The sequence below is a fragment of the Drosophila santomea genome, chromosome X (assembly GCF_016746245.2).
Source record: "Drosophila santomea strain STO CAGO 1482 chromosome X, Prin_Dsan_1.1, whole genome shotgun sequence".
Classification (NCBI taxonomy): domain Eukaryota; kingdom Metazoa; phylum Arthropoda; class Insecta; order Diptera; family Drosophilidae; genus Drosophila; species Drosophila santomea.
The window spans coordinates 10916062-10930594 of record NC_053021.2 but is presented as its reverse complement, the minus strand read 5'-3'; the positions used below and the strand labels follow the sequence as shown (position 1 = coordinate 10930594).

At 42.6% G+C, this 14533-nt stretch overlaps 2 protein-coding genes across 4 annotated transcripts in view; one reads left to right on the top strand and one right to left on the bottom strand.

The window, feature by feature from the left end:
• The window catches only part of LOC120455786 (Kv channel-interacting protein 4), a 41439-nt gene that overhangs the window by 20987 nt on the left and 5919 nt on the right, over positions 1 to 14533 (bottom strand). For 2 of the 3 annotated variants that reach the window (XM_039642245.2, XM_039642244.2), the window contains exon 2: positions 4028 to 4972. In XM_039642245.2, the coding sequence (XP_039498179.1) occupies positions 4028 to 4760 (733 nt within the window). In that variant the 5' untranslated portion in view covers positions 4761 to 4972. Of the gene's footprint in view, positions 1 to 3521; positions 3564 to 4027; positions 4973 to 14533 lie in introns of all 3 variants that reach the window. The other variant, XM_039642242.2, reaches the window with a different exon arrangement.
• Positions 5585 to 6278, top strand: LOC120455787. Its single transcript, XM_039642246.1, has one exon. The coding sequence runs from the start codon at positions 5727 to 5729 to the stop codon at positions 6156 to 6158; it is 432 nt and encodes a 143-aa protein (XP_039498180.1). The 5' UTR covers positions 5585 to 5726; the 3' UTR covers positions 6159 to 6278.

The following is a 14533-nucleotide window of genomic DNA, read 5'->3' as shown; positions in this document are numbered from 1 at the left end:
CAAGAGACAGTCAAACAAAACTGTGACACAGGAGCTGGGAGCTGGGAGCTAGGAGCTGGAAGTGGGGCCTGACAACGGGGCATTGGGTAAAGCGGGTCTCAAAGGACTCGCTGCACTTAAAACATCGCGGTGGCCATTAAAAATTATATGCAATAAGCAGCAGCGACGGCGAACAAACAGCAAATAATGAAATCATAATTAAAGCCAGAGCCAGGCGAAATAAGACCATCAAGTGCACTAAATGAAGCGACCACAAAATGCAGACAACGAATTCAATTACCTTCCAGGCTCTGGATTCTGCCATCGAAAGTGTAGACGTCGGCGTGGGCATGGGCGTGGCATAATGAAGAAATTATGAAGTGCATTAAAGCGCAGAAAGGCAAACGGGCAATAGGGCAAACAAAACCGGGGGCCAAAAGGGCGAAGGAAGACGAATACACTGATTGAGCTGCCGCGAGGATAAGGCAGCAGAAAAACGGGAGAAAATAAAAGACAGCAGGCGATGGCAAAGGACAGGACAATAAAATGCAGCCAGAGGCACTGAGAGCAAAAAAAAAAAAAACAGAAGCGAATGGAAAAGGAGCAAAACATTCAGCGAACACGAAGGGAAATCCGCAGGACGAGGCAAACCGACGAGCAAGTGGAGTAAGCCAATTACCAAAGCCAAAACGAGCAGTGGCTTCAATTTATTTTCAACCTACGCACACACACACGCGCTATAATTGTTTTTGTGTTATTTTTATACACTTCACGAAGGAAACCTTATACACAAATAAAGTAAACAGAAATTCATACCAGTTACTTAATACGAAACACTTCTTTTTTGGATATATATATATATATTTGTATGCACAAATATAATGCGCGACTTTCCTCTTTTGAGAGATTTATGCAGTGCACCTAAAGTCAGAAGCACACTTTGCAGTAATTTATATTTTTGCCTGATTGCAGCTCTGCTCGCTTTCATTTGAGTCAGTATATTTTTAGCCTTGCCAGGATACTCAGCTCTGCTCCCCTTTTGGGACCTCCCGATCTCCCTCGTGGCCCCTGGGCCATGAAACCCCCCTTCCCACGACCGCCCTTCTTGTAATTAATTGAAATGCCTGTCGCGGCCAAGGCTGACGAAGGATACTCAGTGTCCTTGACTTTGGTACTCGTATGTGGAGCCATGGAATGGGCGAGAACTATATTGGACAACTTAAAAAACCCAAGACCAATTAGAGATGTTAGATTAGTACAAAAAATAATTTACCCAAAATAGTTACAAATCAAATAAAAGGCATTTGTTATACTTTTATTTGATTTGTAACAATTTTGTACACAATTTGCTGCTCGTTATTTCGCCGCCAACAAGTTTGCCCACTAAAACAAATTTAGATTCAATTTGCGCGCGTTTTAAAACTTAATTAAAGTTTCGGGCCTTAAATAACATTTAAATGCCATGTCATTTGATAACATAAGCCAGCGATTTGTCACTTGGCGGGCCGAAGTATGAGAAATGGAGTGCCCAAAGTTGGGTGGACTTTTGGGGCGCTTATTTTGGGGTTGCTGGCGCTATGGAGTCGCTGGTTTTCGCAGGAAGCCAACTTGTCATTCATCAAACTTTTTCAATAAAACTTTTGCGCCGCTTCTCATCGCTGGCCAAGCTGCAAATCCGTCGCCCATTGCAAAAGCCAAAAAATACTTTCTCGGAAAGTGGTGAAAGTCAAGGGTGGGCCAGTGAGATGCAAACTTCCCGTGGTCCAACCGTCCAATTTCAGTTGAGAGTTTCGATTTCTTGTCTACTGCCATTGTCAACATGGCCCTGTTACCCTGATCCACTGCCACAACTGGCATCGAAATCAACTTCAGGTACAATTAAATTGTAATATATAAAAACCTCATCTTTTTTGCCACTATTAAATATATACATGTATAATTCCATAATTAAAAGTTTTGTCTATTAATTAGTAAGTAAATTATATAAATTACCAATAAAGTTTGACTTTTTTAAATGATTCAGGAATATTTTCAATCCATTAGTAGAGTACTCGTTATTCCCTTTCAAACGTCAACAAGCTTTATAATTAATTTTGTTTACCTTTGACAAATTGTTTAACATTTTGGCACGAAATGAACCCCATATTTATCGCTGTGTGAAACATTCGAATCGAAGAACTGACAAACAAATATTATATTGTTTTCCATATCGATTTCCTCTTCAGCCGTTCCTGCATTCAATTTTCAGGATGAGCCATGCAACTTTTATGTTGAGCTCATCATTTTGCCAACTGCTCTTGTGCGGCGGAGAAAGGGGGGGAGGATTTCCATGGGTGATGGAAATTGGGCGGGAAAATCGAATAGGGAAAATACTGAATGGCAGGGAACTAAGTGGAACAGACAAAAAACAAGGATGAGCCCGGATGAAGGCGGAGAGCTCAGGGCGGGCAAACTGACAAAAGAAGCTGCTCGAAGGACTCGATGGCTGAGTGAACTTCCAAGGAGCCAAAGCAGCAAAACCAGCAGCAAAAGGGATCCGCTCGCATAGTTCAGTCGTAAACAATCAATGCAATCTCGACTTGGGTAGCACAAGCAGCCGGAGCTCCATCAATTTCCATAATTAATCATGCAAGACACAGCAGACACAAAAGGGTTAAGCGAAGGCTTTCGTTGCTCTTAAGATTAAATCAAATCAAACCAAATCAAATGAAATTGAAGAGTAACAATGCAAAAGTTTTCCTCGACAATCCGTTGAGGGTTTCCGAAAATATAAGAACTTATACAAGTTTGATTGATTGTGCCTTAAAATTCATGAATGTACTTAAAAATCTTTAAGAAATTTAATATGTTATCCAGGTGGCAACACAGCGCATGAGTAATATGTTGTTAATCATACGCCATGTTGACAATGTACATTTTTTGAAGGTAACCTATAACATAACACTTCTCAAATGAGAAGTAAGAGTTAGCAGTTATTTTCGGGCTGTGACAATCACCTTAGATCTTAAAATACATTTCCACAGCTCCCAAAAGACTCGTAAATAAAATTTCAAACACAATAGAACGGCCAAGCAATTTCCATTTTCAGGGGTCACCCACAACAGGCAAAAAAAAAAAAATACATCCAACACAAACGCCTAATAGATTTTCAATAGCAAATCCATTCAAGGCCGCTGTGATGATTTTTCGTGCGCAAAGAAAAAAAGAAAAAGTTCGCCATGCATAAATTTCGGCCAGGCGACCAAAACAGCCGCGGAACCGCAGGCGCGTTTTACGAGCGTTTTTTCCCGCCTGCCAACCTCAAGATGCGCAAAAAATATATCTGCAACGCGGCCAGGCCAACGGCTGTGGATTCATGGCCATGAATTGACCCAAACTGAAAACGGTTAGCACGTTTCTGGCAGGGGTTAGTCATGGCCAACGGCGAAACAATCGGGTTAAAGGCGACGCGGTTAGGGTAAGGGTAAGGGTTAAGGGGGTCTAGAAGCACTAGGGGCTCTAGGGTTTCTAGGGGGGGGTGAAGAACAGACATTGCCGCTTACGCTTTGCGATGCAGCCCCAGGCAACCAGCAGAGTTCTCACAGCTACACAGAAAGAAAGAAAACAGAAAACAAAAAATAAAAATCAAATATCAGAGTGTACTTTACAAAAAAAGAAGAAATCAAAGGGTGCAGCGATGACAAATGGAAATCGAAAAGTGCTTATAAAAATTAAATTGTTCTTTAAAAGACAGAAATAAGTAATGTCAATATTAATATTTGCTTTGGTAAAAATATTTCAATTTTAAATGCAACCATAAGTTAACTTTAAAGTAAGAAACCATATTAAAATGCAAGAAACATGTAATTAAATTGAATGAAATATTTCAAACTAAATTCTTAGGAAACAGACAAATCTAGAAAAATGTACTCATACTATCAAAGAGTTTTAGGCTTCCTTCTTCCCCCGAAAGCCGAATAAATTATCTATCGCCTAACCCTAGAACCTTAGTGAAATGTATGAAATGCCCAGGTGGATGCAGTTGCTCCCCGAACAAAAGCTGCCTTACCATTCTGGGTGGTGCTGCCCTGGAAGAGGTTCCGCAGATAGGTGATCAGCCGCCGGTGCAGCGGTCGATGGCGATGTCGCGATGATTTCCTATGCGAGGAGGAGGACTCCTGACCGCCGCCGCCCTGCTCCACATCCTCCACGTCCAGTGTGGACACAATAGCTGCCGCAGAGCCCGCTGCACCCGATCCCGGTCCACTGGCCACCAGCTCCTTGCCACACTGACTGGCGTCCACAATTATCTCGATGCTGCGCTGCGTGCTCGACTTTTTAATGCCCAAGGCCGCCGTGGAGCAACTGCTGCCAGAGGGACCACCACCTCCACCTCCACCACTACCACTACCACCGGCACCGCCGCCAGAATTAATGGTGCTGATTAGGGCGTCTGTGACACTGGATCCGGTGCCGGCGATGCTGCTCACCGTCTGGTGATGCACCTGCTGCTGTTGGTGGTGCACCTGCTGCTGGGCCGCTCGTCCTGTGAGCAGGTGATGCTGGGCGCTCGAGGGCAGCTCGTTGACGGTGCCATTGCTGTGGCTTCCACGGTAGATTAGCTCCGTTTCGTTGCTCACCTGGCGCAGGGCATGCAGTCCGGTGTGCGATGCACTGCTTGACATTCCGGCGGAGGATCCCCCAACTCCTCCTCCTCCTCCTCCGCCGCCGGAACCACCATTCAGACCCGTGTAGTAGGCGCTATTCGGTCGCTGACTGTGCTGCACCTGCGGCCCGGCCATGCTGTTTCTCTCAGTGTATGTTTTGTGCTGCTAGAGCGGCTAGTTCCTCCTCCGTCAGCTGATCCTGCTCCTGCTCCCGATCCTCTAAAGCGGCTGGCTTTAATTGTAGCTGGCTGGTTTTAGTGGTTTTAGTGGTTTTAGTAGCATGTTGGACAGTTACATGGTTACGGCGGTGACTTTGTTTGGCAGAGTGGGGTTAAGCGGCGCGGCATCTGTGAGAAGCGAGTAAAATCGAGCAGAATATATATTAGTTGAGATACTAAGGCATTCGTTACTAAACCGATCAAAGTAATATTGCAAAAACTGCTTGAAGCACTTAATAATTTAAATTAGAAACACATGTGTTTGCTAAAAGCATTTCTATAAACAAGGATTGAAACTTTATCCTTTTCCATATTATTTTCAATTATCTTAATTTGATCGGAATAGAGTATGTAACAAAGAAAACTATTTCCAGGAATTTCCATTTATTCCATTTGCCAGCAGCGTTGCATTTGTGTGTGCTAGTGTGCGTGCATGTGTGTGCTAGTGTGCGTGCATGTGTGTGCTAGTGTGCGTTTGTGTGCGTGTGCAAATTATAAAGCTGTTGTAAGCGTGCTTGTTAACCTATTTTGATCCTATTTACTAAATGGTACACTTAACTAGACAACTGCCTTCTCGGCAAATTGTGGCTAGCAAAGTTGACATGTAAATGTTTTGCAAAATTGTAAGCCAATGATTGTGAATTACATTTATACAAAATATAACAGCTAACACAGCTAACAACTAAAATTCTTAATCAGTAGGCCACGTAATGAAACTCGGTTAGATTAGGCCATCCGTATGGGACTTTCGATCAGTTTTGGGGCCAACCTTACACCGAACAGTTCGGAAAACTAGCCAAATAAATTCAAAAATTTTCCGTGTGAATAACTCCGTGTTTTTCCTTCTTCTCTTTTTTTTACCTGTTGCCCCTTAAGCGTTGCCATGAAAACCCTGGAGTCCGACGACAAGCCCTTCAATCCCTTCTACATTGGCCCGCATCCCAGCAAGGCGTGCGCCATTCCCGAGATTCCCGGCCGCCAGTGCTCCCCCAACTGTCAGGAACAGGTGCAACCAGCGACGACGACGAACAAGCCACCAACCGGAGCAGTGGCCACCAATGGTTCGCCCACGGAGGTACAGGATGCCAACAGCGTGCCCACCGGTACTGCGGGCGGCATGCTAATCGTGGGCGTGGCCAACATATACAGCACCGTCGAGGTCCTGGCCGCCGCCGCTCGAATGGGCGGAGCAGCCGGTACGGTAGCGGCAGCGGTCACTGGAGCGGATCAGGGTCCGCCGGCTCCCAGCAACACCATATGCAAGCCGTATCCCTGCATGGAGGGCGCTCGCAGCGATAGTCCTGGCTGTGGTTAAACCGGAGGAAGTTCACATCGGATGGAGAAGCAATGTTCCACCAACTGGCTTTTTAAATTGACTAAAACGCAACACCTAGTTAGCCCCAAAAACAGTAATAAATGAAAGAAAAAAAATTCATTCGTACTTTTTCTATATTCTATATATATATATGTATATAAAATTAAGTGTTGCTCCCAATTGTTTGACAATTTCTGTTTCGTTTTAAAGAAAGCCAGTTGCTTACTACGTTAACCGTTCAACAATAAACGATTCGAGTGGAACCCCATTTGGGAAGTATTATTTTTGGAAAGAAATTCGTTCGCACATTTGCAAGCCGTTGCGATGGATTTCATCTGAGGCTGAAACTGGAGCTGCAGCTGCATCATTAATGGTTCGCTGGCAACTGGCAAATGGATCAGGAGCAGCAGCATCCATCCACATCCACATTCACATGCACATTCACATGCACATCATCCTTTGGCCCAATCTTTTGGGGCCAGGAGTGCGGTGCGTTCGGCCTGGAGTCTATCGAACGTATTGCTTTTGCAAATTCAATGAAGTAAAAATGTATTATTTATTGATAGACTTATGCAACTGCACAACAGCAGCAGCAGCAACAGCAACAGCAGCAGGAACAGCAACAAGGAGCTGAACGCTTTATGCCGCCAACCTTGCACCACGAACAGTGCTGCAAAGTTGGCCATTTTCGAACCAGTTTGTCTTTTACTTTAAGCCAAAGATTTTCAGGCATAGTTAGCTATGCTTATTGGCAGCAAGAAACAGTCTTTATTTTAGCTGTGTCGCCATTTTTGGCCAAGTTATGGCGAAAACGCCGATTAAAAATATCCGATTTTTTTACAACATTTTTTTTTTTGATTTTTTGATCAAAAATAATCAAAAATTTTTCGATAGCAAAAAAAGTAGTTGTCCAAAAGTGGAATGCCATACCTCGTTGAATTCGTTACAAAATTCCCTATCGATCCATGTACATACTTTGAAATGCTAATTTTTTGCCATTTTTCGCAAATTTTGATGATGGTACCCCTTATCGAAAATGCAAAAATTTGCCAAATTTTTTTTTTCTAAATATCGAAAAAGTAGGGATAGACATAGTTAGCTATGTTTCTTATGAGCACAAAACAGTTTTTATTTTAGCTGTGCGGCCATTTTTGACCAAGTTATTGCAAAAACACCGATTGAAATATCCGACTTTTTACAAAATTCCTTTTTTTCGATTTTTTGATAAAAAATTATCACTTTTTTTTCGATAGCAAAAAAAATAGTTGTCCAAAAGTGGAATGCCATACCTCGTTGAATTCGTTACAAAATTCCCTATCGATCCATGTACATACTTTGAAATGCAAATTTTTTGCCCTTTTTTGCAAATTTTGATGATGGTACCCCTTATCGAAAATGCGAAAATTTGTTAAAATTTTTTTTTTTGAAAATCAAAAAAGCAGGTATACACATAGTTAGCTATGTTTGTTAGCAGCCCAAAACAGTCTTTATATTAGCTGTGCGCCCATTTTTGACCAAGTTATTGCAAAAACACCGATTAAAAATATCCGATTTTTTTACAAACTTTTTTTTTCCAGTTTTTAAAAAAAAATAACACGTATTTTTTCGATAGCAGTGAAAATAGTTGTCCAAAAGTGGAATGCCTTTATTTATATTTTATCTTTTATATTTTATTTATTTTTTTATTATTACGAATATGTCATCTGTCTTATAATAAAATTAATGTTTATACGCCTATCCAAAAAGTTATCCTTTTCGCTATTGAAGTAAACTCTCATTAAACTAAATCTTAGTTGAATTGTGTGAATGCATTCATCAGCTTTCCTCTGATTACTTTTTTGGGATTTTTTTTTTATTTTTGGCATCCCTGTCGAGGACATCGTGCATGTGTGTGTGTGCCTGTGTGTGTGGATGCGTAAGTGCTTGTGTGTGTGTGCACTCGTCCTGGTACTTGGCAAAATTGCAGTCGATGCTGCTGCCAGTGCTTTTGCTTTTGCTTTCCTTGCCAGCACCTGTTTGCCAAATGATTTATGCATTTCACCCATTTTGCCGTCGACGCTGCCACGTGCAACAAAACTAGCAAACAACTGCAAAAACTGCAACAAATGCATGTGCAACCCGCCGGCAATAACAACAACATTTAATGTGATTTTCTTGTTAAATGCGAGTTGAGTCGAGTCGCGTGGAGTCGCGAAGAAAAATGGAGCACTTTGCTGCCAGTTTTTATTCGTCGTTGTCGAACCCCTTAATAGTCGTTAGTTTGTTAAGCTCTTAAACGACCTCTTCTGTTTTTTTTGACTGCTTGTCGTTAACGGAAAGTCGTGGGAAAATTTTACAATTGCCGGTCTAAAATGAGAAAAGTGGGGCGAATTGCTTAGATTACGAGTAATTAAAGAGCTCGAGGGGGAAATTCGAACAAGGAAAAACGTCATCGAAAATATCAGACAATAAAACATTGAAGGCTTTGAAATTGAGTAACCCAAAAATATCGATCATACGCACTGTGTGCATGCAAAAACGACAGCCCGAAGACAACCTGAAATCCGACTCCCATTTCAGCAATTCCATTTCCAACTGTCAACAAATCGAGTGCAGAAAAGAAACAACAACAGAGGAAGAAACTTAATTTATTGAAATGTCCGGAAATGTAAGCATTAAAAGCGACGCACGGCGACGAATGGAAAACAAAGCATAAATATCTATTAAAATGAGATTGAAATAAATTACAATTTACAGGGAAAGACAGGGAAAGTCAGGGCAAATGGGAAATGGCCCAACGACACGCCTTCCCCAGGCCATTTAATGCCAAGCATCTCAAACGTCTCCTACGTTTCGCACTCCCAATCCCATTACCATTATCCCATTCCCATTCCCCATTCGATTCCGAAGGTCAGGTGGCCGTCTCCTCGGGTCTTGAGCAAAAAAAACTGGAGTGCAGGGCAAACACTTCTCCGATGGCGAGATGGTCGACATGGTCGAGGAGCAGCCATGTGAACATGGAGGGGAAATTAAGTGCAAGGATCCATGGATCCATGGCCATGGACGTCGGCGAGAGAGGACAACAAAAGGACTCGCATACTTAGACGCACTTGAGCGTGAGGCAAAAGATGGCTTGCGATGGCATGGGATGTCATGGGATGGGAAAGGGGGCTATGAAAAATGGAGGCACCACCGCCGAACGGCAGAGGAAATGAAGCTGAACTTTATTATAACAATACACAATAATCGTGTGCCAGCAACGTCTCGAGTTTCCTCCACCTGATTTTCCGTTCGCCATGATGATGGAGTGCGGCGGAAAACGGAAAGCGGATATGCCGCTCGAAAGGTAAACTGCAACGGAAGCCAAACCGCACAAAATTATGATGAAAACAAATACAAATCTCCTCCTGCATGCGAACTGCCGACGAAAGGTATTGATCGACTGCCGAGATGCCCTTTAATAAACAGTTTCTTAATAAATATTTCGACTTTAAAGAGCATTTCTTGCTCATAAATTATTCATACGTTTTAATGTCTTTAATACAATATTATCTTAAACATTATTCAACTATATCCATGATAGTTAATTTAAATGATAGCTAAATTGAGCTTTCACATTTTTGCCACCAGCAATAACACGTTTTTTTTTTATGACTTCGAGGCAGTCACGCTCAACAAGTTGAGTGGCATGCAATCGCAGAATAAATTAAAATCCTCCGGCAATTTCTCACTTTCCGCAAAGGACAAACACGCTCGAATGCTAATCGATGGCGGGGCGTGGGAATTTCTCGCAGTGCATTCACGTACACCGCACGCCAAGGCGCTTAACTAAACAAGCAGAAAACGTGCAGTCAGGCGGGAAATGCATTCCAGTGCAGCACTCGCTGCTGCGGTTGCATATCGCCGGCTCCACCATCACGAAATCCCAGTAAAATGTCAAGTGCACTTCGGTAGAGCCCCATGCTTCTTTCCACCAGCTCCCCCAGTTCCCTTGCATCCTGCAGCCCTAATACCGATGGGCTAAGGACTCGACTCGCGACTTCCTGGACTCGTAGATTCCTGGTGTCCTTGCATACCAATAAGTATGCGCAATATTCAAACGGGAAGGTAAAAGGAAATTGGATTTTTGTTGACATTATTTAATAAAAAATAAAAGAAAAAAAAAGAAAATTTCCGGACTCCCTTAACCAAGCAGCCAAACAACAATGGACTTTTGGCGGCGTCATGTCAGCTTGGTCAGAGAAATTCTCAACTCATCGAAAGTTCCTGCCCCTTGACAAAAAACAGAAAAACAGAAATGCGCACATTTTTCCTTCTGGCATCTGCTCTGGTTTTTATTCAGTTTTTCCCCTTTTACATGTGTGTGTGTGTGTGTGTGTGTTGTTGGCAAACATATTTTGATTTTGCATAATAAATTGCGTTCTGTGTGCGAACGGCCAAGACAAAGTGGCAGAATATGAAGGGGTTATTGGTGGAGGTTCGATACTAAATCGACAGAAGGGATACCCTATTAAATACACTTTAATACTTTACAACCAAATCATTATGTTCTTCTATACGCAAGATCAATCCTAGTTTTAGCACGAAAGGGTAGCTGTTAGTCCATACAACTCTTTGCATTCTCAAGGAGAAATTGCAGCTCAAAAGCACTTCGAATGCCGGTGCATCTGGTTGTGAGCAGAAGCCAATCAAATTTCCATGTTTGATATATTCCATGAAATATTGTGTTGCATATGCTTTACTTATTTTTTTCACTTCTTATTTGTGGCAGAGCGTGGGAACTGCCATTTTTTGTGAACTGCAAACGAACGAACTGACAAACACACACGCAACGCCCGAAAACTAGGTGGTGCGGATAAATGGGTGGTGCTGTGATCTGGGTGCTGCAGTGGGTGGCTAAGTGGTTGAGTGGGTCAGGGGGTGGCGGGATTTTTTGGTCTCGGGAGGCAACAGAATGTAAAACAAATCGCCGCAGGCATTGCACGCTGATGAGGTTGGTTATCGCAGTGGCGCCGAGGTAATGACACGCCCACAAAACCCAACACTATACTGATCTTCGCAAATATGTGTTTAGAACTAAACAGTGGTGGCAAAAAGTAGGTGTACCCCACAATTGGTAGCAACAAAAGTAGCACTCTCCCATTGAAAATATAAATTATGTAGTTTAATAAACTATAATAACTTCAATCATTAGAAATACTTCTATTTTTTTTTGACCTATTCCCAATTAAGTGAAATCAAATAATGGCCTTTATTATGCAAACCCATCTTCCTGTAAATGGATCCTCTAAGCCAACTTAAGCGCCAAAGTTCATGGGCTTAAATGAAAGGCAGGCAGGCAAATTTTATTTGAAGCCCCTGAAAAATCATTTCTTTGCCGTGTCATTTTTTGTGGTCTTACTTTTGGCACTCAGTGTGGGTGGCGGCGGTGCGTTCGTGTTGGCTTGGCAGCCGTCAAAGTGCAAAATATGGGACTCAAGCGTCATCAGGATGCCTCACCTCAGCTCCGGCCACACAAACACATGGTTGTAAGGTTGCTCGGGATGCACGTGAGTTGCTGCAATCTGTGGCACACTTTTCGCAAAATGCCAGCTACAGCTTTTCACCCTACGCCCCCCCCGCCACTGAATTTTCTCGGCTTTTGCACCGCGTTGCGGAAAATGGGTGAGGTGGAAAGTGGAAGATGGAAGGAGGCACTGAAATAACACCAGCTGGAATGCAGGCAACCAACCAAGTCAGCTAACTGTTTTCATAACCACAACTGGATAGCATAAGTGCACTTAAAGAAATATTGATGTGACAATAAACGAACTATTTTCTAAATTCAAAAATTAAAATTAATGCAGGAACTCACCTAACATTTTTGTACTAACATTAATGTACTAATATTTTCCAAATAAATACATATGACTAATTTTGTGCGGTGTATATTACACATGAAACCCCTCGCGTACGGCTTCTGTTTTCCCAGTTATATTCGGCAGGACATATTGCTTTCTGCTAGGGTATCTATAGGGTCCATTCCAGCTGTCTAATTTTTCTATTTCACTGCGTTTTTCGCACGTTTATTTGCCAAAGCGAGAAAGTGGAAAACCCGAAGCTCCGATACACCGAACTTATGTACCTTTCGCTCCTAGCTTTCCCCCGACTTTCTCTCGCCTCCGCTCGCATTTCACCTGGCCTTCTCCTATCTGGGCCCTGTATTTATGGGTTTGCACGTGTTTCCTGCCTGTCTGCCAGTGTTGCCATCATCGTCATCATCGTGCTCATCGCGCCAGTTGCCATTGTGGCAGCTTGAGCATCTTTTGGAAAAAACAGAAAAACACACGGAAAATTTCTGCCGAGTGGGGTTTCATTTTCAAGTGTTTGTCTTCACGTGGCCCAATGTAGGTGTGTGTGTGTGTGATATGTGTGTGTGGGTGGGTGTGTGTGCCAGTTGTAGAAGAGAACGTTTATTTTTCAGCTGTTGCTGCCGTGACATGGACACCCGCAAAATGGTTGGACTGTCAGCGACAAGGATGCCCCCAGTCAGTTACTCGCAGGATACTCGGCAGGATCAGGACAGGGGGGGTGGAAAAAGCACGGAGGAAAGCACTTCACTTGGCCACGAACAAAAATGCTTTCAATTGTTTCGCTCAGGAGATTCACATTGATTTGAATCCGATTTGGCATGGGTAAACAAGTGGCGCGTTGCCATACAGTGAGCCAAAAAGCGGTGCAATACTTTCCAAATATACTGCCCCTAATTAAAAGGAGTAACTACATATTCAGATTTCGAATATTTTTAACTTATATATCAACATTGCAGTTAATTGTTTATTATTTTCTCATTTTAATTAGCATAATCTATTTGTTGATATCCCTTTCTTATTTTTTCATTCGCCTCTCAAGGCCGCCAAATTTCCTTTGGGTAAACCTTATCTAAAGGTATGTATATCCAATGACAGGTGTATATGCATTACAGTCTAAACACACACACACACACACACACACAAAACATAAGACACACGTGGCGCAACTTGAATTCGAGTGGGAGGAAACTCGATTCGCGTGCAAAGCTCGTAAATTAATTTTTATATCCCTTTCAATTACTTTCCGATGCCCACACTCCACCAACTATCAATGCATACTAATGAGTAACTTGTAGGTGGCACTGGGCGGAAAATCCGTAGACCTCAGATAGAGCTTATCGGCCCGATTTCATGACCACCGCGGGTTGGCCACAACTCCCGCTTCCCTCGGTTCCCTCGATGCCGACCCTCGGTCAATGTAATTGCCCTTGTTTCTTGTTCCTGCTCTTGTGTTTGGATATGTTGCTGTTGCTTTTGCTGTTGCTGTGGCTGTTTCTGTTCCCATTCCAGCCTGGCCATTAAGAGCCAAGGAGTTCGGCCACCAGCCAAGGGCCCAGTCCCAATGCCATGGCCAATCCCAGCGAGGAAAACTCCCCGGGAGCCACACGCAGCTTAACAACTTTTCTGTGTAAGCTTTCATCACGATTATGGCTAAGGGTAAGGCGGTAAATGGTATGGTATGGTATGGTATGGTATGGTATGGTATGGTATGGTATGGTATATGTGGAATGAGATCGGGCAAAAGTTTCACACAGGCAGAGATGTCTGTTCTTGGAGAAGTATATTCCATGCATATCTCGCAATTATTTGTATCTTTAGTAATAATCGCAAATATTAAATATATATAAATAGAAAGGAGTTCCTACGAATTAAAACCGTTTATATCAGCATAAAGATTGTGGCTCTCAGAATTATAATTTGGCATCACCTATACATTCAATTTTCTTGTATGTTTATTTATACAGTTTTCATACAATTACTTTGTGTTAAATAATTTAAATAACATACATATATAAGTTTCCCTTTGCTCACACTCGGCTTACATTATTATCAGCGACACAGAAAAAATTACGAACAAAAGAAAAATAGGAACAAAAATCTGTTAATAAAGACAAACTCTTCCGGATATACACACACATACATGCATACCTACACACACACACACGCACACCAGCTCACCTGCGAAGGACTAGGTAACTACGTCTATTTTGCATAAATGCCACAGCTGCTGCCGTACCCCCTCCCCACCGCCCACAGTTGCCTTTATGGAAAGCATTTGAATTAATTATACTAAAAGTTGTGAAAATAGAAACTCTTTTGCACCTGATGCCTGACACAAAGCCTTGAGGAAGGAGCAGCAGAATCCTTGTAGTTTTATCTGCCTTTTGTCTGCGTTTGGTGTGGAGGAGTCCCAAACCCCAAACCCTCAACCCCCAACAACCAGCCCCACCAGCCCCCCATTTAACCCACAAAGCCAACTTAATTTGCAGTGAAATTAAGTGTAGACACACAACTCAGCTGAGGATGCCAAAGGAATTACTCATC

Excerpts from the sequence above, each read along its gene's own strand:
- LOC120455787 (XM_039642246.1), top strand. The coding sequence starts at position 5,727 with ATGAAAACCCTGGAGTCCGACGACAAGCCCTTCAATCCCTTCTACATT.